A 27,931-nucleotide genomic window follows, 5' to 3' on the forward strand; every position below is an offset into this window, starting at 1 on the left:
CCTCCATTGTTCATATGTACCTAAGGAAAGGTTGTGTTTTTAGCATTTTAAGATTTGATAAGAAAAGAAGAGAGTTTCATTTGTACCATGGGGGGAGAAAGTTGTGCTTTTGCTAGAGATAATAGATTAATCTGCTGGGGAAAAGTGAAACCTGAAATACACACAAGTTTTATATTGTAAGAATGCAGCATATATGTTTTGGATGAGTTTAATTTGTGACAAGGAACAGCAGACTGGCCTCTGACCCTCATGCTGATGAAAAGTGTTTATCAGGTGTAGGAAGTTCCTTCCAGAGATTTATTGCATGGGAACTTATGAAGGGACACATTCAGGAAAGGCAGGTGCTAAAAATTTTGGTATGAGACCTTGCTCCCTAAAGTGAAGATGCGATGCTTTGATACAACACCAGGAGTTGAACTGGTTAGTAAAATTACACCTTTTGTGTTGCTGTTTACACAGTCCCCTAGAAAAACTTGAAAGTGAAGGTAAATCTGCTACAGTTGCATTAAAACATGGACATGAAATATGACAAGTAGTTGTCAGAAAATGTATGCAGTGAGAGGGGAAAAAAAGTAAAAGTATAAATGTCATTTGATTTTTATATGAGAGATCCTTATAAATGTATATGTCACTAATATTGGGAATGTACGTAAAAAATTCTAAAAGCATTATTAAGGCAATTCCGTACACGAACATACTTGTGATTTCACTTTGCCAATGATGGGGTTGAAACGGGAATCAGGCTAAAATAAAAGTATTGATGTGGGCCTAAACCATTTTAATATATTGACCATTAACGTCATTAATCCCAGAGTGGATTTTATTACGATGTGCTTGTTTATGGTAGTGCCCGATCATATGAAATTAATTTAAAAGCATTTTTCTTCTATTGGAAATTGAACAGTGGGGTACTTAATCTCAAAATTGTTGCCTGTGCCTCCTGTAACTGAGCGAAGGTTTGCTTCATCTGTGCTCTCTAGTACAAAGATATTTTTCACGTCTTCCTTTTTGCTGCTCCGCTATCCGTAGTATCTTTATTCAATTATTTGTATTTATTATTACACACTAGTTTGTAACTTCTAGTGCGTTAAAGTACTAGCAGTTAAGTTGGATTAAGTTAGCACAAACATGTTTCTCATGTAGCGAGTAGTACAGGTTGTGACATTCCAGGATGTATAGGGCACAGGGACTTGCTTTACTCTCTGCGATAAATCTTAGGATCGGGGAACAACGGTGATAGATGGTGAACAGGCACTGGAGTTGGTGTATTCCGTTTTACTGCATGTGTTGATAGTTTTGCTCAGCGAATTTAATGGTTGCTGTGGAAGGTATTAATGCTTCCCTGGATGCGAGAGAAAATATATGGGATCCGTCGAAATCTGATTAGCATTTTAGACCGACGTTGTGATACTGTTCCAAGAAATCAGATATTCGGACAGCGAATCATGATTGTATCCGACACCAGTATGTTTAGCAGCGGTCTGTTGAAGCTTCGTGTCATCAGCATCGAAGGTGGTGTTTGGAATGTTGACGCTGCTTCAGATATGTCAGTGGACAAGTTGAAAACAATGGCTCTGTGTCATTTTTACAGTCCTATAGAATGTGTGAAAGTGACGTCAAAATATAAATTTGTTTTAGTATCTGAGAAGAGACCACTGGATAATGATCATTCCGTTTCACAAGAAGGATTGAGAAACAATGGTGATTATTGCCCGACTTTGTAAGCATAGTATATATGTACACCATTGATAAAACAGTCATCTTTTTTTGGGCATTATAATTCCAACTGAACACTGTTTTTCAACAGATGAACCAAGTCTAAGGTGACAACTAATTTTATCAATTTAGACTGTGGTCAGAAATTTGCAGCAATCGAAAGGAAAAAGTTGATTCCTATTTCGTAGGATTTCATTAACGATGGTTTACTGGTATGAAACATAAATTAGATATTTATACATTTGTCCCAGGAATAATGTGTTACTAGTGTTGTTACCTGCCTGGATTTCTGTCCAGGTTCCATTCCCATTTGTTTAGGATTGGAGACTAGATTTTATAATATCTTTTAACTTAGTGTTGATTTTCTGGTTAGTAATGCCAAGTGGACTTGTAGGAAGATACCAAGGTTTTGGAGAAATTACTTAGCTGCTCTAGGATTAAAAATGCTGTTGATAACTGCAAAGCAAAGTTCATGGACTTCTGTTTACATTGAATTAATAAAATTGCTTCTATTTTAAGATTAATAAACATTAAATCATAATTCCAGATGAACTTCTTTTGGTCGAGTGCCGACAGCCACCGTCCAAAGAGCCCTTCACAGCAGACAGTGTGAGAGCACCCACGATTGAAGAAATCAGAGCTGCCACCCAGACTGTAGAGGGAAAAAACACATTGACACTGAATCCCCCTTTGGAAAGTACTGCAGATGTAAGTGACGCAGTAATTATGTGTCTGATTAATGAAGTTTTATAAATAAAATAACCAAAGATTCTAGGGATTGACTTTCATAATTTCCAGGGGAGATGGAAGGAATTTTTCATTCGGCTACTTTTTAAAGCCATAGTTGAACATTTAAGTGTGCAATTTAAATGGACAACAGATTAAATTGGAATTATATAAAATCAGAATGTAGGGGATTGAAGATAAATTTTTAAGTTACAAGTTTCAAATAAACGTTAGATCATTAAGGTTTTAAGAATTTTAGTTGCATGAAATATTACAGTTTCAGAGCGAAATTCGAAAGATCCTGGTTTCCCTGGTACAAGCTTCTGCGCGTATCCTTACGCCGAGTCCAAATGCTGATGAGGCGTTGAGAGTTACGCAGGAGAGACTGGATGCGAAAGCAAACGCTCATCCCAGTCGTAGAGCGGTCCAACAACTCGTGGATATGGGCTTTTCCGAGCGTGTTGCTTCCAGGGCCCTTTGTCATAACAGGTGTGCTTGAAGAGTTCTGCGGTTGCAGTGAAATTTTTAATTCCTATTTCCAAGTCAAAGTACTTTTATGCTGTTTTCTCCGTCAGATTATCATCTCCACCTCTCCTCCGCAACCAAGCATCTCCACTGTCACTGTCAAATACCCTGTGTAAATAATGTAAGAATATGAAGGAGGTTGTGTTCTGGTTCGTAGTACCATGAAGTATGTATTGTAGTTTATTGCTATTTGTAGAATGAACCCCAGTGAGGCACTGGAATGGCTCCTTGAAAATGGGGCAGGGGAACAATCGGATGTCGCTACAGACCTGAACGTCAAGGCTGCCGCTAGTGAAGGTTGCCTAAGGAGACAGCAAGAAGCAGTACCTGGTAAGACGAGTCTGTCACATAATCATTTATTTTGTGATCTGCCTTGCACGTTGAATTCTTGGAAATTTTTTGGTTAAATAGTAGAAGACGTCATTGCTCTTAAATTTTATCTTTATGTTTGTACGTGCGCTCGTGCATATTGCTGGTATTTAGGGCAGGAATTATACATTACTGAAGATTTCTGTCTGACGGAGGCAGTGTGACCTCTGAAACATTGGTTGACATCGACCAGACTACACAGCGCAACAACCCAGAAGACAGAAATCTTCATACTCATCGCCCTGATGACGGAGGCAGTATGACCTCTGAAACGTTGGTAAACATCGACCAGACTACACAGCGCAACAACCCAGAAGACAGAAATCTTCATATTCTGATGACGGAGGCAGTATGACCTCTGAAACGTTGGTTAACATCGACCAGACTACACAGCGCAACAACCCAGAAGACAGAAATCTTCATACTCTGATGACGGAGGCAGTATGACCTCTGAAACGTTGGTTAACATCGACCAGACTACACAGCGCAACAACCCAGAAGACAGAAATCTTCATTCTCTGATGATGGAGGCAGTATGACCTCTGAAACGTTGGTAAACATCGACCAGACTACACAGCGCAACAACCCAGAAGACAGAAATCTTCATATTCTGATGACGGAGGCAGTATGACCTCTGAAACGTTGGTTAACATCGACCAGACTACACAGCGCAACAACCCAGAAGACAGAAATCTTCATACTCATCGCCCTGATGACGGAGGCAGTATGACCTCTGAAACGTTGGTTAACATCGACCAGACTACACAGCGCAACAACCCAGAAGACAGAAATCTTCATACTCTGATGACGGAGGCAGTATGACCTCTGAAACGTTGGTTAACATCGACCAGACTACACAGCGCAACAACCCAGAAGACAGAAATCTTCATACTCTGATGACGGAGGCAGTATGACCTCTGAAACGTTGGTTAACATCGACCAGACTACACAGCGCAACAACCCAGAAGACAGAAATCTTCATTCTCTGATGACGGAGGCAGTATGACCTCTGAAACGTTGGTTAACATCGACCAGACTACACAGCGCAACAACCCAGAAGACAGAAATCTTCAGACTCACCGCTGTGAGAACCTCAGATCTTATATATTTTTACTATTTAAGGCATCCATCGTATTCTACAAGTAATGGCAATCGAAGTCATAACCTGCAGAACCTCATACGGGTGGAAGGCATAAATGCAAAAGGGTGCAACGTGTCTCCCTGAATGGATCACAACAGCGTTGTCGTATAAACCTTACTGATGTTTACAGCTCTTAGTGAGATGTTTAATTTCTTAGCTTCACTGGAGCAGAGACCTATTAGCTGTCATCACAACTCGGACACCAGAGTTGGATTTGGAGGGGTTGAGTTCTTTTTATTACCTGCCAGTTTTTATTTCTGAAAATTTCTGTCTATATTAAGTTTGTATTTTGTATGAATTATTAGTACAGCAGAATCTAATGGTCTAATGAATGAATGATCTAAAATTTCAGGTGTTTCAGCTGAGAGCAAAATAAAGAGGGCACAGTCAGTGGCTGCGTTACTAGAGTCATTTCGGGCGTATGTGCGACAAGACTTCAAGCCGAACATGAAGGCACTACAGAACCTAATGGATATGGGCTTCTCGGAGGAGGATGCTCGAGATGCGCTGCGTATCACGGGAAACAACCATTCTGCCGCAGTTAGTATTGCCTTATTTTGTATTCATAACGAGGGGGATGAGTTGCGATGTTTACCCTAGTGCCAACTAAGGAAACTGGAACTTTCACAATCAACGGGAGGGCGGTGTATCGAGTAGAAAGGTATATGCACTCCAGCGGAATATACATATTCTCCATATTCATTCTTTGTCGTGAAATGATTTACGCATACATGATACCACCTAGAACAGCTGTCACTGGAGCTTAGAACTGTTCAGTTCTCAAAATCCTCATGGATCACAGAATAAAATGACCAGAGCTCGTTGGACGATGGGTGGTTCGTCGTGACGATGCCATACCACATGTTGCGAACATTGTCGTGGAGATTTTGACAAATGAAGGCATTTGTTGTATCCCCCACAGGCCAGATCTAGCGTCATGTGACTACGTTTGGTCCCTACGCTAAAAAGGCAGCTTCCAGACCACAGATGCTGCTGTCAGATCTTGATTTAATTTTTTCCGCGTCACACAAATGGCACACTCATTGAGTCGTACACGGAAGACATTGGCTATTTTATTAAGAATAAATTGACATGCAGAAAGACGGCCACTGCTTCGACTGCGGTTTTTAACAACAGAAGTACAAAATGGCAGCTGGACACGTGAAGGGGACGGAGGTGTAATGGACAGGAGGACGAGCATGTACATGTTTTGGTGTTTTTTCTTTGTAGTGGATTTTCATTATTCATACCAAAAAAGGGATATTAATTTTTTAATTGTAAAGTCTCTGAAATGGCTGTGTAAGATGCAGGGTTAGTAAATTGACATTTTTCTGCAACTAAGTGTTTTCGTTGTACGGATAATATCTGAGCAACTGCAACGGAAATTGTCTTTTACTCGGTCAAAAATAACGTGATTATCACGTACCTCACATGCTGGGTCATAAATCAATGCATCCAGATATTATCCTTGTCTGAAGTGCATATAAGTTGTTAATTATGCAACCTACTGAAGCAAACTTTTTCCGGAAAATGGTTTGCTTCAACGACGCGCCATCGTCACAAACTTTAAGAATTGAGCTCGGCTACCGTTTGTTCACATCCGTTATAAGTAATTGAATGTTGTAACTGGTTTGGTTCACAGTGTGAATGGTTGCTTGGAGAAAGGCGCGCAAGCCTGGAAGATACGGACACTGGACTGGATCCAGAGGGACCCATTTATAAAGCCATAATGTCAAATCCAGCAATCCAACTCAGCCTTACCAGTCCAAAGATGCTTCTAGGTATGTTTGTACAGGACAGTTTATGTTGGAAGATTTGCAAGTCTTTTGTGTTAATGCTCTTCATTGCGCAGAGACCAGAGTTAAGCTGAAGTAGTAACGCCAAACTCACCTTCAAGATTTGAATTTTTTTTTTTTCAGTGGTCCAATTACAAAAATGCATGTTTAATATTAATACACTGAATTTGTTCACCATTAAAATAGTCGTGCACTGCCAGGTCGGGGACTTATTTTGCAAAATAATTTTAGTGTATCTTCAGTTAATCACGTACATGTTTTTCTTTCCCCCCCCACCGCCAAAAAAATTAGGGACAGGCAGTGCTCAGGCACTTGAAGAACGGGTCGTTCCCAGTATCCCAGTATATAATAATGATGACGATGATGCTGACTTAGTTTGTAGAGGAATGTAAATTAAGTCGTGGGCCAGCAGCAGTGTACGGATTGCTTGTTAAAAAAACTTTGCTGTAAGTGACGCATCGTTAATATGAGCGGGTGATGTCACAGCATTCCTGTCCATGTTGGAGGTTCCTAGCAGTGCCAACATGTGGATCAATGATCCGGACGCCTCGCCCGTACTGAGCCAGATCTTCAAGACGTACCATGCGGAGAAGCACGCTCTGCAGGTGAACCGTTACGTGGAGCAGCAGCAGCAGGCGTGGTCTGCCAGAAGATCCTGAGGGCGGGATCTGTTGGGCAAGCTCTAAGATTTAGACTGGTTTTGTACGGTCGTTTTTGAAGATGTCGGAATATCGCGTAGAAACACGAGCGTTTGCAGGTTTTCAGCTTCTTGCTGATAGTGACGGAAGTCTTTCTGAACGGAATGCTGATGGTTGCATCCACACACAGCGTACGTCAACCCATATCATATGACATGATACGCCTTTTTAGAAACTTATTTTAGAGTAGATCGGGGGAAGTTGCCAATTTTTCTCTAGTTTGGCAGCATGCTAACAGATGGTGACATGAGGTGGTGTGCCAGTCCGTGGCGTCAGTTCGAAGAGAGGTAAACCGTTGGTGCAGTTGTGTGATCGGTTTATCGAGTTTAAGAGCGAGAAAAGCAAAGTAAATGTTAAAATGACAACCCTAAAACTACTGAAGACGTATTTTAAAGTAATAATATTGACTACAATGCATAAATAACTGCGAAAACTGGTATGGTTAACACGTAACGCACGTATCAAAGAAAGCGTCGTCAGTGATCCGAGCTCTAGTGACGTCATATTAAGTCATGTGACTCCAGTGGCGTCACACCCCGATCATCGGGTAAGATGACTAGTTTAAGCGTTCTCTTGTATTTATAATTTTTATGCAGAAAATGCCCAGAAACTATACCAGGACCTCTAACAGAGGTCAGTGGAGTCAGGATAGCCTCAACACAGACAAAGGTACGGCAGGATCGGATTGGCTAGACTCATTTTTGGGACGATATCGTGGATTAGTTAGGAAAAAGCTCAAAGGTCTCTCTCTATTGACAGAGCTGTGGCCATGAATAGAAAGGACATTGATGACAACTTCAAATTATTATTGGATGTGTTGACAGAAAATAATCTGGTAGACAAACCTGGCCATTTATACGATGTCGATGAAAATGGTTTTCAATTGAATCCTAAGCCAGACACTGTGATGGCTGAGAAGGGCTCTCCGACATTGTATCGAATGACTTATGGTGAAAAGGGGAATACAGCATTCGTGGTAGCATGCTGCAATGCCGAAGGCTGTTTTATACCTCCAGCCTGAATACTTAAAGGGAAGAACGAAAAGCCAAAATGGGAAGATTCTCAAATCAACGAGTCAAAAGTTTTTCATGGATGCAAAGTCTGGTTATGTAAACTTTATTATATTCATGCAGTGGCTGAAAGAGAATTTTATTCCAAGAAAACAAGCAGGAAAATTAGTGCTACTTCAAGATGGCCACACTGCGCTCTGCACTGCCCCGGATATGTTGGAACTTTGCTCAAGAGAACGGCATAATTATGGTCTGTTTCCCATCTCATTCCGCTCGTTACCTTCAACCCCTTGATCGGTGTTTCTTTAAACCCATGAAACACTTTTTTCAAAGCAATGCGCGTTTGGGCACAATCTCACCCAGATCGCAAAAGTATCGAGATCACAGTTTGCACCTTCGCTGAAGGAGGCGTGGCAGAAATCGGCAACTCAATCTAATGCAAAAATGCGTCGGCAGAAAGCTACTGCTTTAGGACAGAAATCCCGCAGGCCTAATACCCGAACTACGGCAAAAAAGAAAACACCCTGTTGGAATAATTATGAGAGAGTACTTCTGTTATTTTGCGCGTTGTCGTCTCTCCCCGATTCTCGGGGAAAGATGCCTAAAATGTCAACCTACAAAAAAAGAATGATAAGTCACAAATAAATTATTTTTTTGGTCGTGTAAGCTGGGTTGTAACTTCAAAATATTTGTCAGCGTACGTCACATTTATAACAGATAACAATTTCTAAAATTGTACCGGATATGACGTTTCAAAGCAAAAAGTTAGGCATCTTCCCCCGTTCTACTCTATTAAATTTACTTTGCATGTGAAATATTTTTAATATGCGTGTGGACTCTGCCTTGTATTATTTAAATTTCTAGCTGAATTTTATTTCACAGCAAATCTTTGTATTAGTTAACAAAAAAGTGTAACAGAGGCATTCCATCATCTGAGTACGCAAGATAATTTTTGTAAGAAATCAAACTGATTAACGCTAGCTCACATTGTGTCGGTGCGCACTGAATCGGATAGAATTTTCCGATGGTGGTGCTTCCTAGTACGAGTGATTCTGAACGTCTGTTAATGTTTCGTGTCAGCATTATGTGACGAGAAGTTCTCCGCACAGAAACGTAGGAAGCATCCGGTTTCGCGAGACGCGGACAAGGAGGAAGACTACGAGAAATCTCTGTATTATTTTATGATTTAATAGGCGATGACAGGAAATTCAAGAAATACTACAGAATTTTGTGTGAATAGTTTCTTTTATTGCCAGACGTAAGTAAACGAGGCCTATGAAACAGAATGACTTATTCCGGGAAGCTGTCGGACCAAGGGGAATCTTGCCGTTTCTGTAAAGTGTATAAAATGTTGAGTGGAACTGCTGGCAATGTAGCAGTTATTTATTTCTTGTGCATAACGCATGTAAAATAACAAACTTCCTGAATGTTATCCTTCATCTTGATTTTTTTTTTAATAAAATCATTTCAGAGATGGAATCTCTCCTCGTCCTCAGGTAAAGACCTACTCTGTTGGACCTGATCAGTTTGAGCTAGTTCCCCAACTCCAGACAACAGCCAGCTGATCTACCAAGAAGCTAACTAAGGGCGGAGTCCTGCGAAAGTGCAAGACTTTGCCCCTTGCTAGGTTACACCATTCCCGCACTCAAGAAACATTGCTGGAAATGGTAAACGGTGCGTTAAGAGTATAACGGGGGCGTGGTTGTGACATCAGTAGCAGTGTACGTCGAAGCACGTAAACTGAACGGGCGAGCACGTATCCGCCGTGTTCTAATATTCACGACATATTAGGTATGAGTCGACATGTGTGGTCGTGTTTATGTTTGGGCCAGAATTCATAAAATGAAGTCTAAAAAATTACGAAAATTTCAAAAGTGAAGACCAGTTTAAAAAAAAAAGTTTAGAGTTAAAATGTGAAAGCATGGAGGCATTCAAAGAGATGATGGACGTAAACAAATATAATAACATTTTTTTTTACAAAATATAAGACAACGAAGAACGTTATCTAGAACCAAAAGAATAAGAAATTAAGGGTTAGAAATCATGTATCATACAAAATGAAAGAGTCTTATAAAGATATTATACTGAATTAGGTTGTAACTTTCCAACTTCCTTGTTGATGGGAGAGATGGATATTAAAATGGAATTATGGCAAGCTTTTTACTTTTGAACCGTTGCTCTAAATGTCAAATGCGCAATTAAACAATAGTATAGCTTTCATCTTTCCAGATCAAAAGGGTGGCATGTGGGATATTCCAGGATTTTAACGTGTCTTTTATGCCAGACTCAGAAATGCAGGGATAACCTTCATAAAGGAATAATTTTGACCTGAAGTTGTCTGTCTTAGAGACAGCTAATTTGTTTATCTGTATCCAGAGTGAAATCTCTATTCATTTGTACGTAAGTCCCAGGTGGAGAAACCTGCGTTAATCACATTGACAAAAAGAATGTTTAACTGCAATTGGACAGAAAATGGCTGGTCTGTTAACGTAAGTTGGATTTAGTTTATTTTAAAACTTAATTTATATTATTTAATAGGGATATGTAAAATTGAATCAAATGCTCGTTATTAAAATATTTTAAGAAATTAAAATTTTTCATCAAACCAGTAGATAAATGTTTTATGGTACAGATTCTTTGAGAGCGCAGTAGTCGCTCAGTTAATCAGAAGGTACTCGTCCGCTTTGTATGGTGTCCAGTGGTTCATTGCTGCGTTCGCAGGACATCTCTGGCCATGTCCAGAGTCAAACGAATGCAGTTCACACCAACTCGCGTTTTAGTACACTCCCACATTTCACATCTTGGACCACGAGTAGATTTTTCGGCGAGGAGTTTACACGAACAAGGACCACAGCCCCGAATATATCTCTAGGGTTTGAGTCCAGGCGAAGATGGTTTCTGTAGCTCGGAAACTCAGCACGACAGAATAACGGCGCAAACAATTTGTCAAATTTCCCGCAGTTTTACCTTGGGAAACTGCTAGTCATAATATTATTTAGTTGTATAAATTACCGGTGCAGTGCAAGGAGGTGTAAGTTCTAAAAGCCGAGGAAACTAAGAACAATATTAGGTAAGTTATCACAAATCATGTTTATTGATCTTTAAAATAATATATATATATGCAGGTACTATTAAGCAGTTTACACATGAAGTGACATTTTTGCTACATTGCAGTCAGTGTGAAATATAGGTTATGTAGCAATTTTTATACGTGTATCCCGTGACCTTGCCACCAGGGACGTCATGAAGTTGTTCATTATACAGCGTTCTCTTAAGGCCAAGTGTTCGCCTTAAGCACCCTGTTCTCAAACACCGCACCTGTGTTCTTCCCCGTGCATCGAGAGAGAAAGTTTTACTCCCTATCACAAAATAGCAAAGTTGTGGCCTACTTTGTGTATTACGAGCTTTCGAGACTACTATCGATTTCAACATTTTTTGCGATATTTTCAAACTTATCGTAATAATGTTTAAATTTTCTAATCGAGTTTAATGTAGTTAATGATAACCGATGTACCTTTACTCTGACTACACTTGTACAATTACGTCTTATTCCATGCGTAGTCGACATTTGCTGCCTGGCTATCAACTTCGCCTTTGAAACTGTGTCCTGAGGTGTGACAGAAACTTACTTATCTGCCATTTTCAGACGTAGCAACTGTCAGTGGCGGAGTGGCACAATTTGTAAGTTCTGGAAAGTCGAGGCTCAACTTTCTTCGCGTAATGTCGTAGCTCCCGTCAGATCTGTTGCACTGCAGCGGAAGTGCGAATCGCTTCCTATTGATCCGAAGATACAGCGAGCCACCACGCTTTGGGGGTCCCTGGATTGGGCGTAGCAGCACTGCCACGTGCGTTCCCAGATTCATCTCGCTCGATGTGGGTCAACTTGGCCGTCGCGTCTTGGTCGTACGCTGTCACCTGCAGCGTTGGTTCCGGGCTATTGCGGTCCGGTTATTGAACAGCCATGTCGCGTTTTAACGAGACCAGCTGACTCCGTGGACGAGACAAGCTAATTGTCGCTCACCTAATCAAGTATGTCCTCGCCGTGCTCACCAGAGACCGCTGTCAGTCACTGTCCCTGCCCGTCTTAACCCAGTTATAAGACCCATTTTAGGCATTCTTTACGCTCTGGTGTTAGCGAGGCTTAGTCACCCACGGGGCGAAGCCACCTCCTGGAGACTGTAAGAGGTAATAATTCCACGCCCGTTCCTAGCCGGGCTTTTAACCCATGGACCTTCGATTGTTACTCCAGGGTGTCTGCCCTCCAGTCTTTATCCCCTCCCCCCCCGGGATTTTAAAATCGATTTATTTGTCCTCGGTGGGGTCAGGCACCGCGGGGCTTTACTGCAACGCGTTAAACCACCATTGATACTGCGCCCCCCATGGGTTTTGCCACACACAAGCGGATAGGTCGCTACTGGGGACTGTAACCCCTCTCCCCACCCACGTAAAATCGCAGGGTTTCTCCTGCCAGTCTCGCTCCAAGCCGGGATTTACACCTTCGCGGATTGCGAACCCGATCTTTCGTCTGTATCCTTGCTCCCTGTGACCGAAACCCCCGCGGTCGATGCTCCAGAGGCTTCCGCCATCTTGGTGTGAACCGAGGTCATGTTGGGTCACGCCGTTACAAAAGTGTAAACTGGTTAATTTGCAGCGCGTTGTTGCAATAATGTGAGCCGAGGTCATTGTTGGAGTACGTTTTGCAACTGACCTCGGATCTTATTGTTCCAACAGTGACCTTGGATACCATAGATGCATTTGTTATACTTAACATTGCTTATAAGAGAGCATTCACAAATTATTTTCATTCTGGTCCTGTGTCCAGAGTCATGGAACGTACATTTGCTAAGCCACGCCTTTGACTTTTGATTCGATTAATCGTTTCTCGCGATTTAAGTCTCGCCGGATTCGAGAGCCGGTAAGAAGGTAAATTTAAGTTCGGTGGTCATTGTGATCGTCTGTAACGTGTCTTTGGCAGCGGGGGGGGGGGGGGGGGGAGGGGAGGTTTACAAAATCTGCAATATGGAGGATCATTACTTGTCAGTTTTCTGTGATTATACGTTTAACCTTTTAATTGTTAAAATCGAATAAGTGTTATAGTTTGACTTGCATGTGTTGTTTTAAGTGCCAGTTACGTGAGACCTGCAGTGTTAAGTGTTTGTTTCTTTTCAAGAATAAGAAGCAAGTGTTGCCAATATAATACAGGATCCTAAAGTTCTTTAAAACTTGTCAGGAACCCAAATAATTATCAAGATACAACGTTCAGATTCAACAATAGGTACATCACAATAATCATCAATGATTCTATGACTAACCGTTACGTATTAGTGGGCTTAACTCTGGCAACAATTGATGGTCATTGTCTTACGAAGTTCTTGTCAACATTAAAGTCATTTTTTACTTACATATACGACCAGGAGACCATTTATATCAGTTTTTACCACGCAAATTTACCAGACTTCATTCAAAACGAACTTGATGTGTGAGCATAGACAGACGGGAAGTCGGCGGGTGTTGTAACGTCCACAATTAGCTCGCTCGCACTTAAGCACGTTCCCCGACTGATGGGCGTAACGATAGAATGTGGTTCAGATTTGTTGTTTATAGATCAGTCGGATTACCACGCGGCTCCATCATAACTTTATTGTCCAGTAACATCTGAAGATCGGTAAACCATCTTACGTGTGTCACGGTGGTCTAGCGGTTAGAACGCTGGCCTTGTAATCCTGGGGTCTCGGGTTCGAATTTATAACTTGTGTTGGGCAAGGCCGTGGTCTAGGCAACACGGAGTTTTCCTCCGTGGCATCCCAACAATTACTCCATTCACACACAGAAGAAGGCAATGGCAAACCACTTCTGGATCATCTGCCAAGAACGTATATGAACAGGTCCCAGTCCGAGAAAAGGATGGAAGGATCCTGTTCATATGGACCTGTCGTCAGACAGAACACTAAATAAATAAAATAATAACATCTGAAGATCGGTAAACCATCTACCTTCGCGGAGTCCTTTTTGAGAAGCTGATAATTGCACAGTTAATTAAAAAAATTCATATCCCTTATGGAACCCGAATATTTATTGCCGTGTTCACAAGAGCCCGCCACGAGTCGCTATCCTCTCTCCAGTCCACATAAGTAAGCCCTATTTCTCTGTGATAAATTTTAATATTATCCTCCCAACTGCCCCCCTTGTCTTTTTAAGGAGCTTTGTATTGACGTATCTAAATCAAAAATTGAAAAGAACTCGTCAGAATTTGTATGCATCAGATGAGTTTAATGTGAGTTTCGTTAAAATCCTTTGATCAACCCGAATAGACTTTCACAGAATTCTGTTCCGTGACTTTTTCCTGAAGTCTGTAACAGCTGATGTTAAGTTTGAAATTCACAGATGTGTTCTTCCTAGATAGGAGGCTACTATAATCAGCTTTATGGCTGTTGCTATAAATAGGTAGGCCTACAGTAATAGATTCCTTCGGATGTTGTGAAAATTCCTCCTTACTCCAAACCCAATGTTTATGGATCTCAGAGTCTTACGATCTTCCTCTCCTCGGATAAATTCCTTCGGAATTTTACCAACAGCTGGCGTTCATGGATTTTTTATCTTAGTATCAGAAACGGAAAAGAATTTGACTTATCTAATAATGGGTCAGATGTACGCATTCCACTTATTTAAAACTTTGTGAAAATCCGCCATCAGATCAAAATTCTCATAATTTACCAAAGTACTTCAAAAATTTGAAGCCTTTTTAAATTCTTCTTTGCCTGTTTGCAAGTCTCTGGTATTTTTATATCTACTGTACTTCGCGAGAGCCTGGATAGTGACTAGCTACGGGATGGACGACCGGGGTTCGATCCCCCCGAGACCCTTTTTATCAGCTTTTCTAATATTTATCGATATTTGGTATGACTCCTTCGATTATGACCGGCTCGACCCAAGGCCTCTACCCACACAGGGCAGCACAACAGACGATACAGAATAAATAAAACCGAGTGGGGTTCGAACACACAATTTCAGTGTTAGAACAGCCAAGACCCAAGATTTTTGAGACACTTGTGATGTTAATACAATTTATGTATTAACTCGTTCTCTAGAAATTATTTACAGTACGAATATATTTTATCTGTGAGTGTTGTATTTTTTTTTTGGTAAAACCAACTTCGATGTCCACGCAGATATTTCGCAAAAAGCTTTGCAAAAATAATGAATGGTGCCGGGCAACGTCCCCGGTCTGAGTTGCGTGTCTGTAGTCTGCCTGCATCGACCGGCTGTACCCGGGGCCCTGCGCCCCACCAGCCTCGCCACGAGGCCCTGGATCAAGGAAGACCGAGTAATGAAAAGATGGTGAAATTCCAGGATGAACCGCACCTGAGCGCCTCCCCTCGTTAGCGACTGAATTCAGTAACACTTGGGCCTCGTAATACGTAAAATGTTTTTGGGTGGATCGAATCTCAAAAGCGAAATTATGGAAAAGGGACTTTGGTCTTAGACCGAGATGTCAGAAACGCCCAGGGTCCATTGTTAACGCGGTATAACGTAAAACTTATTTCGTCTTTATTGATACGAAACGTACGTAATGTCGGAGGATAACATTTTTAGTAGATCCTGGGGAATTTAGTTTTGAGGACGGAAGGTTGGTAGTAAGTGGCGAAAGTTATGACGATTCATTAGAATAATGGCGGGGCACTAAAACGAGAGCCTCGTGCAGGGAATTGTTTATTATTTTTAATATTCTTACACTAGCCAGCGAGTTCTTGCTCTAATTGTTGCCATTTGTAGCGGACAATAGAAAAAAATTTCAAATAAGCCGGATATCCACAATATACGTATCAGTAATTTACAGTCAAGTACATTATTACAGCAAAACATGGCCATTGTTGCCATGTTGTATTTATAATAGCTCAGAATTTTTGGTCGAGGTAAGTTCTTCTATTGAGTTGAACGGGTGAGATAGGAGATACTCTTTTGGAGCTGGCTAGAACATCTTTGTACCGTGATTCAGACTTCTTATAGTGGGGGGAAAGATTACTGAACAGCTTAATATCAGTGCAGCCAACTCCTTTTCGATGTTTACTGAAGCTAGCCTTTGGCTCACGAGAATTATATGTCTCTCTTGTACAACGGTGTAATTTATAATTGTGTTAGAAACAAGTATTGCATTTGTGCTCCGTCCTATGAAGGATGTATGGTATGTAAATAAATTCTGTTCTATTCTATTATAATGGCGGATTTTTTATACGTCCGCAAATAATAACACAGTTACTTCATATAGTTACAAACATAACCTTACACCGGTGAAGTTGTCATTAGAAGTCAACAAGACATAGGCCCATGTCATTTTTTACACTTCGAACGGGACAGGCACGTGAGAATAAACGTATTAATTCAGTTGCACAACACGTCGTTAAACCGTTCCAGAGGTCGGTAGCCTGTTGTGGGCGGCTGGCAACCAGTATGATGCACCATACAAAATATACGGAAAACAAATGAAATATGAATTGAAGTAATCGGATTAACAGTAGTTTTGTATCTCTTCTCACATCAAGACAGTTTTTTTTAAAAAAATATATATTACTTTCGCTCATTCCATCTTATAAAACATTACTTTTTATCTGTGTATCAGCACTGACAATGGTGGATCTTTTGAAGCTTTAATACGTGTTTTGTTTTCCGTGTGGTCTGCGAACTGCAACAAATAACTTTTACTGCCATCTGTTGAGTCATTTTGATGTATTTTGAGGTTTTAAGTTTCCTTCTTCGCACCCGCTGCGTCTCTGTTTTTTTTTTTAAGGAATCAGTGTTAGATAACATAACCTTCAAAACGAGACGTTGATGTGGTACAGCTTGGGCACAGTGAACATAGTTCGTGTTTTGCGGATATAATTGAACATTATTGCGGGTTTTAAGAACAGCGGAAAGAATACATTGAATTATTACAGTTTCTCTTAGGGCTGTCATGATTTATCACTCGCATATCCTCTGGAAGCTGATTGCAAGCAGGGGGGTTCTACTTCTAAGTTGTTGACCTGTTTATAACCAAGTCCACGAGGCTGAGCTGAGCAACTCCCTCCGGTTGCTATGGTGACGATTCTGGCAGCAGCGCAACGCCACGGCCCGGTCGTCCACCCGCTTGCGTCGCAAAACTCCACGGACGCCTTACTCCATTTTGCTTGCCTCGCCGAGTAAAACAACAGTGACTGGTACGAGGGGCTGCTGGCGTGTGGGACACCTGCAGAAGCTGCCTCGTGTGTGCGGGTTATTTTACAGTGAAACTTACTTCCAAGTTTTTGAGAGAATTTTCTGCGACGTGTGACATTGTTGCAGGCGTCTATTTTGAAAGGTTTTTTTTTACGCGTATATATTATGTAGACATTAAAGAGGTATATCGAGCTTTATATAAAAAGAGGCAGGTATCGAAGATCTGTCAACTGTACAACAATGAAGCTCAACATTTAGATATTGTGCCCCTGTTTTTGTGGTGCCCTGGAATATTTACATCGCAGTCTGGGTCTGCAGGTAAGTTGCGGAGGGAAATTTTAATCGTGCGTATGAATCTCGCAACTACTGTACAACTATAAATCCATGGTATGTGTGTGTACCTGCAGTGTGTTGTAGTAACCGTGGCATTGGTACTGGCGATACTAGCGCAATGAGGTGGCAGGTGTCAAGAACTCGCCACACCCCTGTAAAGGAATGTAAAGATACATATAGCCTTATGTTACGTTACATTGTTAATCTGAAAATTACATTATTTTTATAAGTGTGTGTTTGGAACATATCGGTAATTTCATGACAAAAAGCCAGTCTCATTTTCTACGTATATCATACAGTCACCTGTGATGTGAGAACCAACAATGCGGCATTTATGGAAGCGTTCGTTCGAGTAGTGTACATAAACTTCTCATTAGTCATTAACAGCTTAAACAGTGTACGTAGATACTTACTTATTTACCTTTGCTTGTGGCAGTGTGCCTTCCATGGAATTGTGGACTTTATTGACATAATGCTGAATACACTGGATACGCCCTGCTTCAGGCAGGGTTGTTTCATGTTTCAATACATTCAGATTAGCGTTTGTCAAGTCAAACATTGTTCGAATGAGGTTATGGTTTCCGGTCCGAGTTTCATGTAAATTGGATGATATATTGGACCGATAAGAATACATTACAATTATCTCGACCAATTTTAGTTTAGTCATACAATATAAGATTTCACTGAAATTCAACTAGTATTTTATTTATTTATAGTTTATTTAATGACGCTTCTTCAGTAGCTCAGTCTGCATGGCGTCGAATCAGAGGATTATAGCGAGGAATGCATTGAAAATTGTGTGGAAGGAATCGGTCGTGGCCTAATTTAAGTTACTATCCCTGAATTCGCCTGGAGGGACTGAGTTAAATCACGAAAAACCCCAGTCAGGTTAACCGGTCTCCGGCTCGAGATTTGAACCCGGAACCTCCCGAATACGAAGCAGGAGTGTTCGTAGTTTCGAAGATGAAACATGTGCACACACATTTAGTCTGTGTATAAAAAGCTTTGAAGCTGAAGTCGTTTGTGCTTTAACGTTAAAAACTGTACATTTTGTCCGCAGAGGGTCGCTTATGTTCTTGTAATGGAGACACGCTGTGTTTTCTTTGCGGTAGGGACCGAATTTGTAAATATTGTGTACGTGAGGTACGCAATTCATGTCTTTTATGTCTTGAAAGCTGTATACTCCGTGAAAATTACGAATAAATTTAAAAGGAGCTAATTAATTACGCAGGTGAAATAGTAAAATTAGTGCCACGCTGAAAGTGGAGTGTTTTCTTATTAAATCTTTGAAACAGGATTTGAACGACTTGGTGCGGGGGGGAGGGGAGGGGAGGGGAGGGGGGTTAAAAATTAGTGGAGACAACAGCATAGCAGTTCCAAGATGTCCGATTCAGGTTAGTAATTTTTTTGAAATTATAATTTAAAAAACGAAGCTCACTTGAAATTGTGTGTTGAGAAAGATGTACTGTGGTTTATGTTTCAAGCAGATTGCATATACGGGATGCGTGTTTCAAAAGAGTTAGTTAATTGTCTAGAGCAGTGGTATTCAACCTTTTTTGTTCGCGTACCCCCAGATATAATTTCTCTCCAACTTTGTACCCCCAAAGTTGTTGGTGTATAATTCAAGTTATACATAGTATATAATCTACATCTAAAATAAATTAATTAAATTACATTACTAATTATTCAGTGTTTATCATAAAATAATATATTTTTTTTAAATTTCACGTACCCCCTAAGATGTCTTCGCGTACCCCCAGATATAATTTCTCTTCAACTTTGTACCCCCAAAGTTGTTGGTGTATAATTCAAATTATACAAAGTATATAATCTACATCTAAAATAAATTAAATAAATTAAATAAATTACATTACTGATTATTCAGTGTTTATCATAAAATAATATTATTTTTTTAAATTTCACGTACCCCCTAAGATGTCTTCACGTACCCCCGCAGTTGTAAAGATATCCCTCGTGACAGTAAACCTGAACTTTATTTTATTAATTCAATCGTAATTTAATACAGTTTAGATGGAGAATGTAATTTTATGATTCTTGTGAATAACATACCGATTTACGTTCAAAAATAAGATCTAGTTGTGTGCATTTGTTATTTGTAATTCTCAAAACGTTTTTTAACTAAAATGTGACTTTGCTTTGTACTTTATTTACAGATCGTTCTTTAAAAAACATTAATTGCTATGCGCACTGTACACAGAGTTGATGAAATGAACGCTGAAAGGGAGGTCTTCCGTCCTGATGTTTAATCGTCGATTCTACTGAACCCATTTGGGTTAAATTTAGTGTTGAGGTTCGTGGTTAAATTAATTTTGGTTCCTTTTGGTCGAGTACGTGTTTAATTATTTAACTAACTCCCTGGTAGAAGAACCCGCACGATTCTGAACCAACTCCATCCACTGCCATCTTGAAATTGTCCTCCCATCTCCTTCTTGGTCTGTCCAGTGGTCGTTTTTTTTAGAAGGATTCCCCACCCCTTTGGCCCCCTAAACGTCCTATATTTCATTATCCTCACTGTGATAGGTGACCCGTACAATTCACGAAGCTCCTTGTCATTTTAATATTCTAAATTCCCCACTCATTTCATTCGTCCTAGGTCCAGATATCTTCCTGAGCTCCCCGTTTTCAAACACTACGTCGTTCCCTCAAGGTAAGAGCCGTCTTTCACAGCCATACAAAACAACAGCAAAACTGAATAAAAATTTCCTTGGATATTATCCATCGTCTAGTAAATATAAAACGTAAAAAACGACGTTTCGGAGATGGGACTCTATCTCCGTCTTCAGGTTCCTACATAGTTGGGCCCACTAGATAGAGCTAATCCCTATCTACGGACCTTCCTTGGATATTATCCATCGTCTAGTAAATATAAAACGTAAAACGACGTTTCGGAGATGGGACTCTATCTCCGTCTTCAGGTTCCTACATAGTTGGGCCCACTAGATAGAGCTAATCCCTATCTACGGACCTTCCTTGGATATTATCCATCGTCTAGTAAATATAAAACGTAAAACGACGTTTCGGAGATGGGACTCTATCTCCATCTTCAGGTTCCTACACAGTTGGGCCCACTAGATAGAGCTAATCCCTATGTCCGGACCTTCCTTGGATATTATCCATCGTCTAGTAAATATAAAACGTAAAACGACGTTTCGGAGATGGGACTCTATCTCCGTCTTCAGGTTCCTACACAGTTGGGCCCACTAGATAGAGCTAATCCCTATGTCCGGACCTTCCTTGGATATTATCCATCGTCTAGTAAATATAAAACGTAAAACGACGTTTCGGAGATGGGACTCTATCTCCGTCTTCAGGTTCCTACACAGTTGGGCCCACTAGATAGAGCTAATCCCTATCTCCGGACCTTTCTTGGATATTATCCATCGTCTAGTAAATATAAAACGTAAAACGACGTTTCGGAGATGGGACTCTATCTCCGTCTTCAGGTTCCTACACAGTTGGGCCCACTAGATAGAGCTAATCCCTATCTCCGGACCTTCCATCGTCTAGTAAATATAAAACGTAAAAACGACGTTTCGGAGATGGGACTCTATCTCCGTCTTCAGGTTCCTACACAGTTGGGCCCACTAGATAGAGCTAATCCCTATCTCCGGAGATATCTAGTGGGCCCAACTGTGTAGGAACCTGAAGACGGAGATAGAGTCCCATCTCCGAAACGTCGTTTTTACGTTTTATATTTACTGGACGATGGATGATATCCAAGAAAATTTTTATTCAATTGACTCTTCACCATCGTTAAGAAGTTTTAGATTTAACAGCAAAATTGTTTTTTTTTATATCCTGATGTTTAGTGTTTTGGATAGTAAACGAGATAACAGTTTTTGAATTGAATAAAAACAAGTTTTTCCAAAATGTATTGTAGTCTTAATTTAATCATGGACCTAACGTGTTGTTATTGTTGTTTCCAGATAGTTAAATTTTTTGAAGAAAAAAAATTTCAAATGATGTGTTAATTATAATTACGTCCCGACGTTTTTGCTGATGTTGATCTCGTATTACGTCAATGTTTTTTAGTTTAGTCTACGTTTAATTCTAGGCATCCCCCAGAAAATTGACGTCATCAGCACAGGCAAGTACCTGGTTCAGACCCTTCCTGATGCCCTCTGACATTTTCTATACCAGGGGTACTCACCCCTTTTTCGCTGGCGTAAAACTAATTCTAATTTAACTCATTAAATGTACCACTGACCAGGAAAACTTATTTATGTTAATATCGTCTTTTGATTTCCTTACTAAGTTCAGAAACGCTGTTCTAGAGGAAAATTAAAAAGCAGTGGGGATAAAGCTTCTTAGGACATTGTGACCTGCCATTGAAGCATCAGTGGATATTCCATTCGAATTTTGCAAGCGATTTGTGAATAATAAAACAAATTAAGCGGAGAATTTATGAACAGACAACAAAAGCGATGTCCCGGACAGTTAAAGATAGTGAAGTATTTGTCAGACTTGCGTGAATCGGAGCTAAAATGTTTTTAAAATTGTTTACTTTAAATTAAAATTAATTATTTGGTTTTTCCGTCAAATCACAATGTATTTAAAATAAGATAATTAAAATAATTAAAATATCATTCTGTGTTCCATATCGAAAAATCGATTTACAATTGGAACATTTACATTATTCGATATGGAACACAGAATGATATTTTAATTATCTTATTTTAAATACATTGTGATTTGACGGAATAACCAAATAATTTAATTTTAATTTAATAAGTCACAATATGACGCAACTACACTATCTTATGTTTACTTTAATTCAAGATGTTCTGTGTGGAACAAATACAAATCGCGCATTAGGGAAATAACAAATGCTCACAAAGTTTTGTTGGCAGATCTCACGGGAAGGGAACCCTCGAGAGACCGAGGCGTGCGTCAGATGTTGGCATTTTTGTGGGTTCCAAGAAAACTATAATTGTACTTTTAAATCAGGATTTTGTGATGAAGGTAATGAACTCCCAAAATTGTTGGATGTGAGTCCCTGAAAACGGTTTTGAAATGAAAACTCAGGTTATTTGAACTGACACGTCTAAAATATGTGATGTTTTATTTGCGAATTTTTGGCACGTAAAAAAAATTTAATATTCGTAATTGTTCAGACAGTTTATTTTTAAGTCTTGCTGTGGTATTTTTGGAATTTAAAAAAATTCTGCTGCGATCTTTAATTCTTAAATAAAAACATTTTTGTTCTTAATTATGCCAAGTATATACCAGGAATGAAAGAAATAGAGAGATTTATCGTCTGTCGTAATGATTGAATAAATTAAATATATAAATAATTATCCGTCAAGGAAAGAAACTTAAATAAATAGACTTTATGTAGGTATGAATAGGGAAATAGACTAATCATTAAATAACTTCCAGCAACTTCTAAACTTGCTGTATGCTACAGGCCAGTTCATAAACGTCTCTGTTCTGTATGAATTGTTGATTTCACAACAGCCTTTTCGTTCGTTTTCCAGAAATAAACGGGACACAGTTGTCGCAGAATTTCGCTGCATTCAAATGCACGCGAGATGTCGCCCAGATAACGTCAAACAAAGGAGATCAAATTGAAGTATCAGGTAAAAATCTCACCATTTTTTTTTAAAAGTTTCAACGAAACAAGAACTTTGGAAAAATTTTCGCAATAAAATCAAATGTAATGTGATGTAAATTTTACGATATATTACACGTCTCAAGTTTCCAATTTTCAGGCTTTGGTGCATGACAATTAAAGTTTATTTAATATTTCTGCCAACAGAGGCGTGACCTCTGTTTTACACGAAACTAAAATTGAGATGTGAAGATTTTCTTTTAAATTCAAATTGTAAATATAATTACTGTTTGTAACTTATATGTGTTATCCTCTTTTCCACGTGTATTTTGTCGTCTCGCTGTGGTGTCTTAAACAGTTACAAGACCAGATCTCAAAAAAAAAAAAAAAAAAAAAAATTCAAGGTCAGAGAGGTAGCGAGATACGATTCTCCTGCTGTTTCGTCGCCCTCCGCTGTTCCTGGTTTGAGTTGAGCGTATTTTGGTTTCATTTTCAATTTATGAGAAGCGGTGCCCACCCTCAGTGGCCAGTAACCAGGGTTGCAAATAATTCGTCATCTGGCTTTGGCTGTCGTGGGACTGTTCTTGAACGCCTCAACAGATTATCCTATTTTATCGAACAAAACTGTTAATTTTATTACCGTGTCAATGAAATTTAATTATTAAATTGTATTCTTAGTCACGTGAATGAGGTCCATAACTCGACATCTCTCATAGAATTATTTTAGTATTGTCGACTTCTGTAGGTAAATGTCAACGCATTTGAAATACTGTATCTAGTATCTTTACACGTAATTTTCCTATGAAAATTCTCCTGACCACCCATCTTAACGTTTGTTTAATCGCCTAAGTTAATCAGGCAAAGAGTATAAATTACGACATACAGTATATTCCGGTTAAGTTGGCAATTGGTTAATCGAGGCAGCTGTTTAATTGGGTCAGAGTTTTCTAGTCTCGATGTGTCACAATTAACCAGAATCCACTGTATTTCCTTACTTCTTCTGTCTCCTGTGACGTATTTTTCTTAAATCTCAATTTGTTTCATCATTTGTTTCTTAAGTACACGTCTTGGATTAATTTCCGTTGTTGCCAAAACTGTAATGAAAGAACAGGTTCTCGCATCTTTCGTAAGCAATACGATCGTCTGAAGTAATAACATTTGAACAATGAAAGTGATGATTTTTACCCAACTCGTATGACTATAGTGCTGAAATCTAGCGTCGCAACGACGAAACAAGTTCTGCGCGCTCTGCCGTCAGGTTGGGGAATTAGCGTCAGTAGACTGTTGCTTGCGAATGCGTGAAGTCGTGAGTGCGCGCAGTCGATAAAATGGGAGCTAAGGCGAGTGTGGTAGAGGAGAGAAAATTCCACGATCACGCTTGGACGTTGGACCAGGTATCAAACCATCTTTGTTGTTGTGATTTATGTAGATGTTCGCACACGATGAAATGTGAAGGACTCGTGTTCAATTCAACTCCTTACAGCTTTAATTGCTTTAATTGAAATGTGTTAATGTCATGATTTATTCTGTTTATTGAATTATTTAACGGCGTTTTGTCTACCATTCGAAGCTTTTGTACTTTGTATAGCGATGGCGATTTGGAACCGGAAGCAAGCGGTCGTGGCCTATTTTAGGTACAGCGAAGCATCTCTTAAACCATTCTTGAAGACCAATTGATCATGTACTTAATACATTTTTACTTTGTGGGGAAACAGTTCAGTCTTAATATCTTTCTAAATCCCAGTGGAACCCAGACGTACCACTGATTTACCTTCTGTAATTGAATTTGTCGTTGCAGTTGGCCCAACTGTTCTAAAGGAACCTGCATCGACACATAAGCCACGAAAATGTTTAACAATGAAACTTAAAATCAGTGTTTACAATTGTAAACCAGACTGATATTAACATACAGAAACACGAAAGTATGTTAGATTGAAATTGTTTCGATGCGTTGTCAGTCAAGTGTTTATAAGTTCTTGTTGGCCCACAGATTTTGGTTTTCGTCACCAGGTGTCTCTGTTGTTCTTAATCACGCTTTCATAGTGGATTGCAGTTTTCGCTGGGTTGTTTAGTGATGTTTATACGTTTGGTTTGTGTGAACACTAAAGAAGTATTGTGTGAGTAAGATGTAATGTAACGTGATGTAGAGACTATTCACCTATTTCCAGAAGTACCACACCACGTGAAAATGTTAAAAGATTCCAATGCAAGAGAACGGAGCGAAGACATTTTCAAAGTGGCAGTTTAAAACGTGATTTTGTATGAAATTAGTAATGATGATAGGGTTAGAGGAAATAGGTACCAATAGTAAAACATTCCCACGTTGGAAACATTTATAAAAACGAATGGATTTTTCTTTCGTTGGCAGACATGAACTATGACGTACTAACAGTTGAAGACCGCTTTCCATCAGGTTTCATAATTGACAGCGAATATTCTAGAGTAGCCGAGTGTGATAACTGACCAGTAGCTGGTAATCAGTTGCAGAAATCGGGAAGGAGACTTGTAAGTAAGGAGTGGGGCAACCCGAAACAATGGGCTCAATGAATATGACAAAGAAATCTGAACACAGTTTCATCAAGTGAAAACCTCGGACAGATGTGTAAAGTTGTGATTACGAAGCGGACAACAATAGGCCTTCGCGGAAGTACCATCTTGATTCGAGTTAAAATTAGCGTAAACCGTGATTTGATTACCAAACTTATTTTTTTATAGAGAAATTGGCACAGAGGTAGACAGAATCTGTTATTGAAGTTACTTAAGAAAATTATATTAAACCAACTGTAACCGATTAATTATCCATGAATATCAATCTTAACAGTTTCGTACAGAAAATTATTCTTGTAAGGTTAATTCTCTGCGCAAAGGATGATATTTGGAATTTTTATTGTGGATTTCAAAGTTACGTATTAACTATTCTTCATAAATTGTTCATTTGTTAATTACTCGAGAAAATTTGCGTACAGAAGCTACTTATAGACGTAAGTAAGGCTTATGAGAATTGTACAATAATCTCATTAAACTCCGTTCGCCCTTGAAACTTGTTAGCCCAATTAATATGTGTATGAACGAAACCTGCAGTGGAGTTCATACATTTCCTGTTTGGAATGATCTGAGACAAAAGATTTGTTATGTCTGTTGCGTTATAATTCACGTTTAGGAACGTAAAAAAATACTCTCGACAGGATACGTCCATCCTGTAGACCCAAAATGACAAAGGAAGACACAGAAGGGCGATTGGATCTTAGTAAGTGAGTTGCTATGGAGGAAAACGCGGAATGCGAGACGGAATCTTGTCTTGTGAAGTTTTCGGGGGAAAAAAAAAATCTTTCGAAAATGTGGTCCATTTCAGATGTTTGTTAAAGGTAATTTACGATTAAAATTACATTTATGAGAAATTTAACACGAAGTCAGATGCACATCTTGGATGTGGTGGGGGGGGGGTCTGTCACCCAGAGAGAAGAGCTGAGGGTACGTGGGGGGCACGCGGAGATAAGAAACGAATACAGAAAATGCAATCTCAGATCCTCGATCGATGAGAGAGATTTGAAGACCTTAAACGAATATTATATAATAATATTAAAGTGAATTTTCGAGACGGTGTTTCAGGAGTTTTATGTCTCCAGTGGTAGGCTTTTGTGAACAAGGTAATGAGCCTTTGGATTCTGTGACAGGTGGGAGAGGTTAGTGACTGAGTGAGCGACTATTAGCTTGTCAGGAAGGTTTCTGTGTGTAATATGTATAAAGCTGAATTATTCGTACTCCATACATTTTTCTCATTTTGTTTGGTGTTCTGTGGTATTTTCGGAAGATTATGAGGAATTTTCTTGCTGAAATTGAAAGATCTTATGCTTCAAGTGTGGTTATGTTGGTATTACTGTTGTTCCAAGATTTATGTTGTTCAATTGCAGTAATTTATGCAAAGGACGAAAGTATTTATAATTATTGGTCGAGTCTCTGGAGAGTTTTCCGCCTAACAAATTTGAGTATAAAGAACGTTCTGTATAAATCCTCTGTAGAAGATTATAGGAAGTGCCACAAAGTCGAACACCCTCTGAATTTTTTGAAAAGTCGACTGTATTCGTAGTTGTTACGTAACAATATCTGAAATATATTTATTGTTTGTAAACGATATTAATCTGGTAGCTTTGATCGTCTTTCTGTTAAATGTTTTGCAATATTTTGATAGTCCTGATTGAATGAGTAGTGATATTTGAGGTTTTGTGTGTGGTATCGTGAATTATTTCGACACCAATTGTTTCTCTTATCTTTTTTATACGTCACGTAAAATTTATTTTTAATTTAACGTAACTATTAATTCTGAACGCCGTGGAATTAATGTGTAGTATTTTGCGTTAAACAACTTATTGCAAAATTTATTTTCAATCCTCGTAGAACTCTTGCCTTGTCCCCTTGCAAATGAGGGAGTGGTCGAGTTCAGATATCGATCATAAGTCTGGCTGGTTTAACGCTGACGTCACAGTAGCTCAACCAGTCTTCCAAAATGCATGCAATGGTCCAGGTCATTGAAATCTCTGGTGTATTTTCTCTGAGAAATTTCTACTAACAAATTATACGTGCCCCTTCATGGCGTCTAATTTGGAATTACTTTGTGCTCTAAAAATAAAAAGTTAAGGATTAAACAATAATTGTTACGAAAAGTACTACAGATGGTGTCTAAATTGTTGCTTTAAAGCGGCACTCGTAATCTTTTTATAGGGCCCTCCCCCCCCCCCACATGATTTGGGAAATAGCTAATGCCAGAATTGCAGAAATGATCTGCTACTGAGGAACATATTCAATCGCTAGAAATATTTTAAACAACCAAACATGTTTTAGGTGTAAAACTGTGC

At 39.5% G+C, this 27,931-nt stretch overlaps 2 protein-coding genes across 14 annotated transcripts in view; both read left to right on the forward strand.

Annotated features, from left to right (window-relative positions):
- Window positions 1–974: 974 nt before the first annotated feature.
- On the forward strand, window positions 975–10,586 carry Kpc2 (Kip1 ubiquitination-promoting complex subunit 2). 2 transcript variants are annotated; one of them, XM_022084487.2, is made up of 8 exons: window positions 975–1,701; window positions 2,264–2,424; window positions 2,720–2,931; window positions 3,164–3,297; window positions 4,830–5,017; window positions 6,120–6,258; window positions 6,760–6,948; window positions 9,453–10,586. In XM_022084487.2, exons 1-7 carry the CDS (start codon window positions 1,335–1,337, stop codon window positions 6,930–6,932), a joined length of 1,374 nt encoding a protein of 457 aa, XP_021940179.2. In that variant the 5' UTR covers window positions 975–1,334; the 3' UTR covers window positions 6,933–6,948; window positions 9,453–10,586. The 2 variants fall into 2 exon arrangements, with proteins under 2 accessions (XP_021940179.2, XP_021940174.2); XM_022084482.2 differs by having other exon boundaries at window positions 6,760–9,460.
- A 69-nt stretch (window positions 10,587–10,655) lies between these two features.
- Window positions 10,656–27,931, forward strand: part of sif (guanine nucleotide exchange factor still life) — a 101,814-nt gene continuing 84,538 nt past the window's right edge. For 3 of the 12 annotated variants that reach the window (XM_087346791.1, XM_087346779.1, XM_087346746.1), the window contains exons 1-2: window positions 10,657–11,051; window positions 23,005–23,106. The gene's annotated coding sequence lies outside the window, so the exon portion shown is untranslated. Of the gene's footprint in view, window positions 11,052–11,693; window positions 12,011–13,066; window positions 13,257–16,983; window positions 17,492–17,882; window positions 17,904–19,797; window positions 19,818–23,004; window positions 23,107–24,330; window positions 24,473–27,931 lie in introns of those variants that run through there. The other 9 variants (XM_087346792.1, XM_087346798.1, XM_087346760.1 and 6 more) reach the window with 9 other exon arrangements.

This window comes from Zootermopsis nevadensis, unplaced genomic scaffold, assembly GCF_977971745.1.
Source record: "Zootermopsis nevadensis isolate Lab colony 2312 unplaced genomic scaffold, Znev_1.0 Znev_ptg000001l, whole genome shotgun sequence".
Lineage (NCBI taxonomy): Eukaryota > Metazoa > Arthropoda > Insecta > Blattodea > Termopsidae > Zootermopsis > Zootermopsis nevadensis.

What these genes read in the sequence shown, in the direction of transcription:
- Kpc2 (XM_022084487.2), top strand. Translation starts at nt 1,335, where the DNA reads ATGCTTCCCTGGATGCGAGAGAAAATATATGGGATCCGTCGAAATCTG. An exon ending in ACAGCAAGAAGCAGTACCTG is followed by an intron (nt 3,298 to 4,829) that starts GTAAGACGAGTC and finishes CTAAAATTTCAG; the next exon opens with GTGTTTCAGCTGAGAGCAAA. An exon ending in CAGTCCAAAGATGCTTCTAG is followed by an intron (nt 6,259 to 6,759) that starts GTATGTTTGTAC and finishes GTGATGTCACAG; the next exon opens with CATTCCTGTCCATGTTGGAG.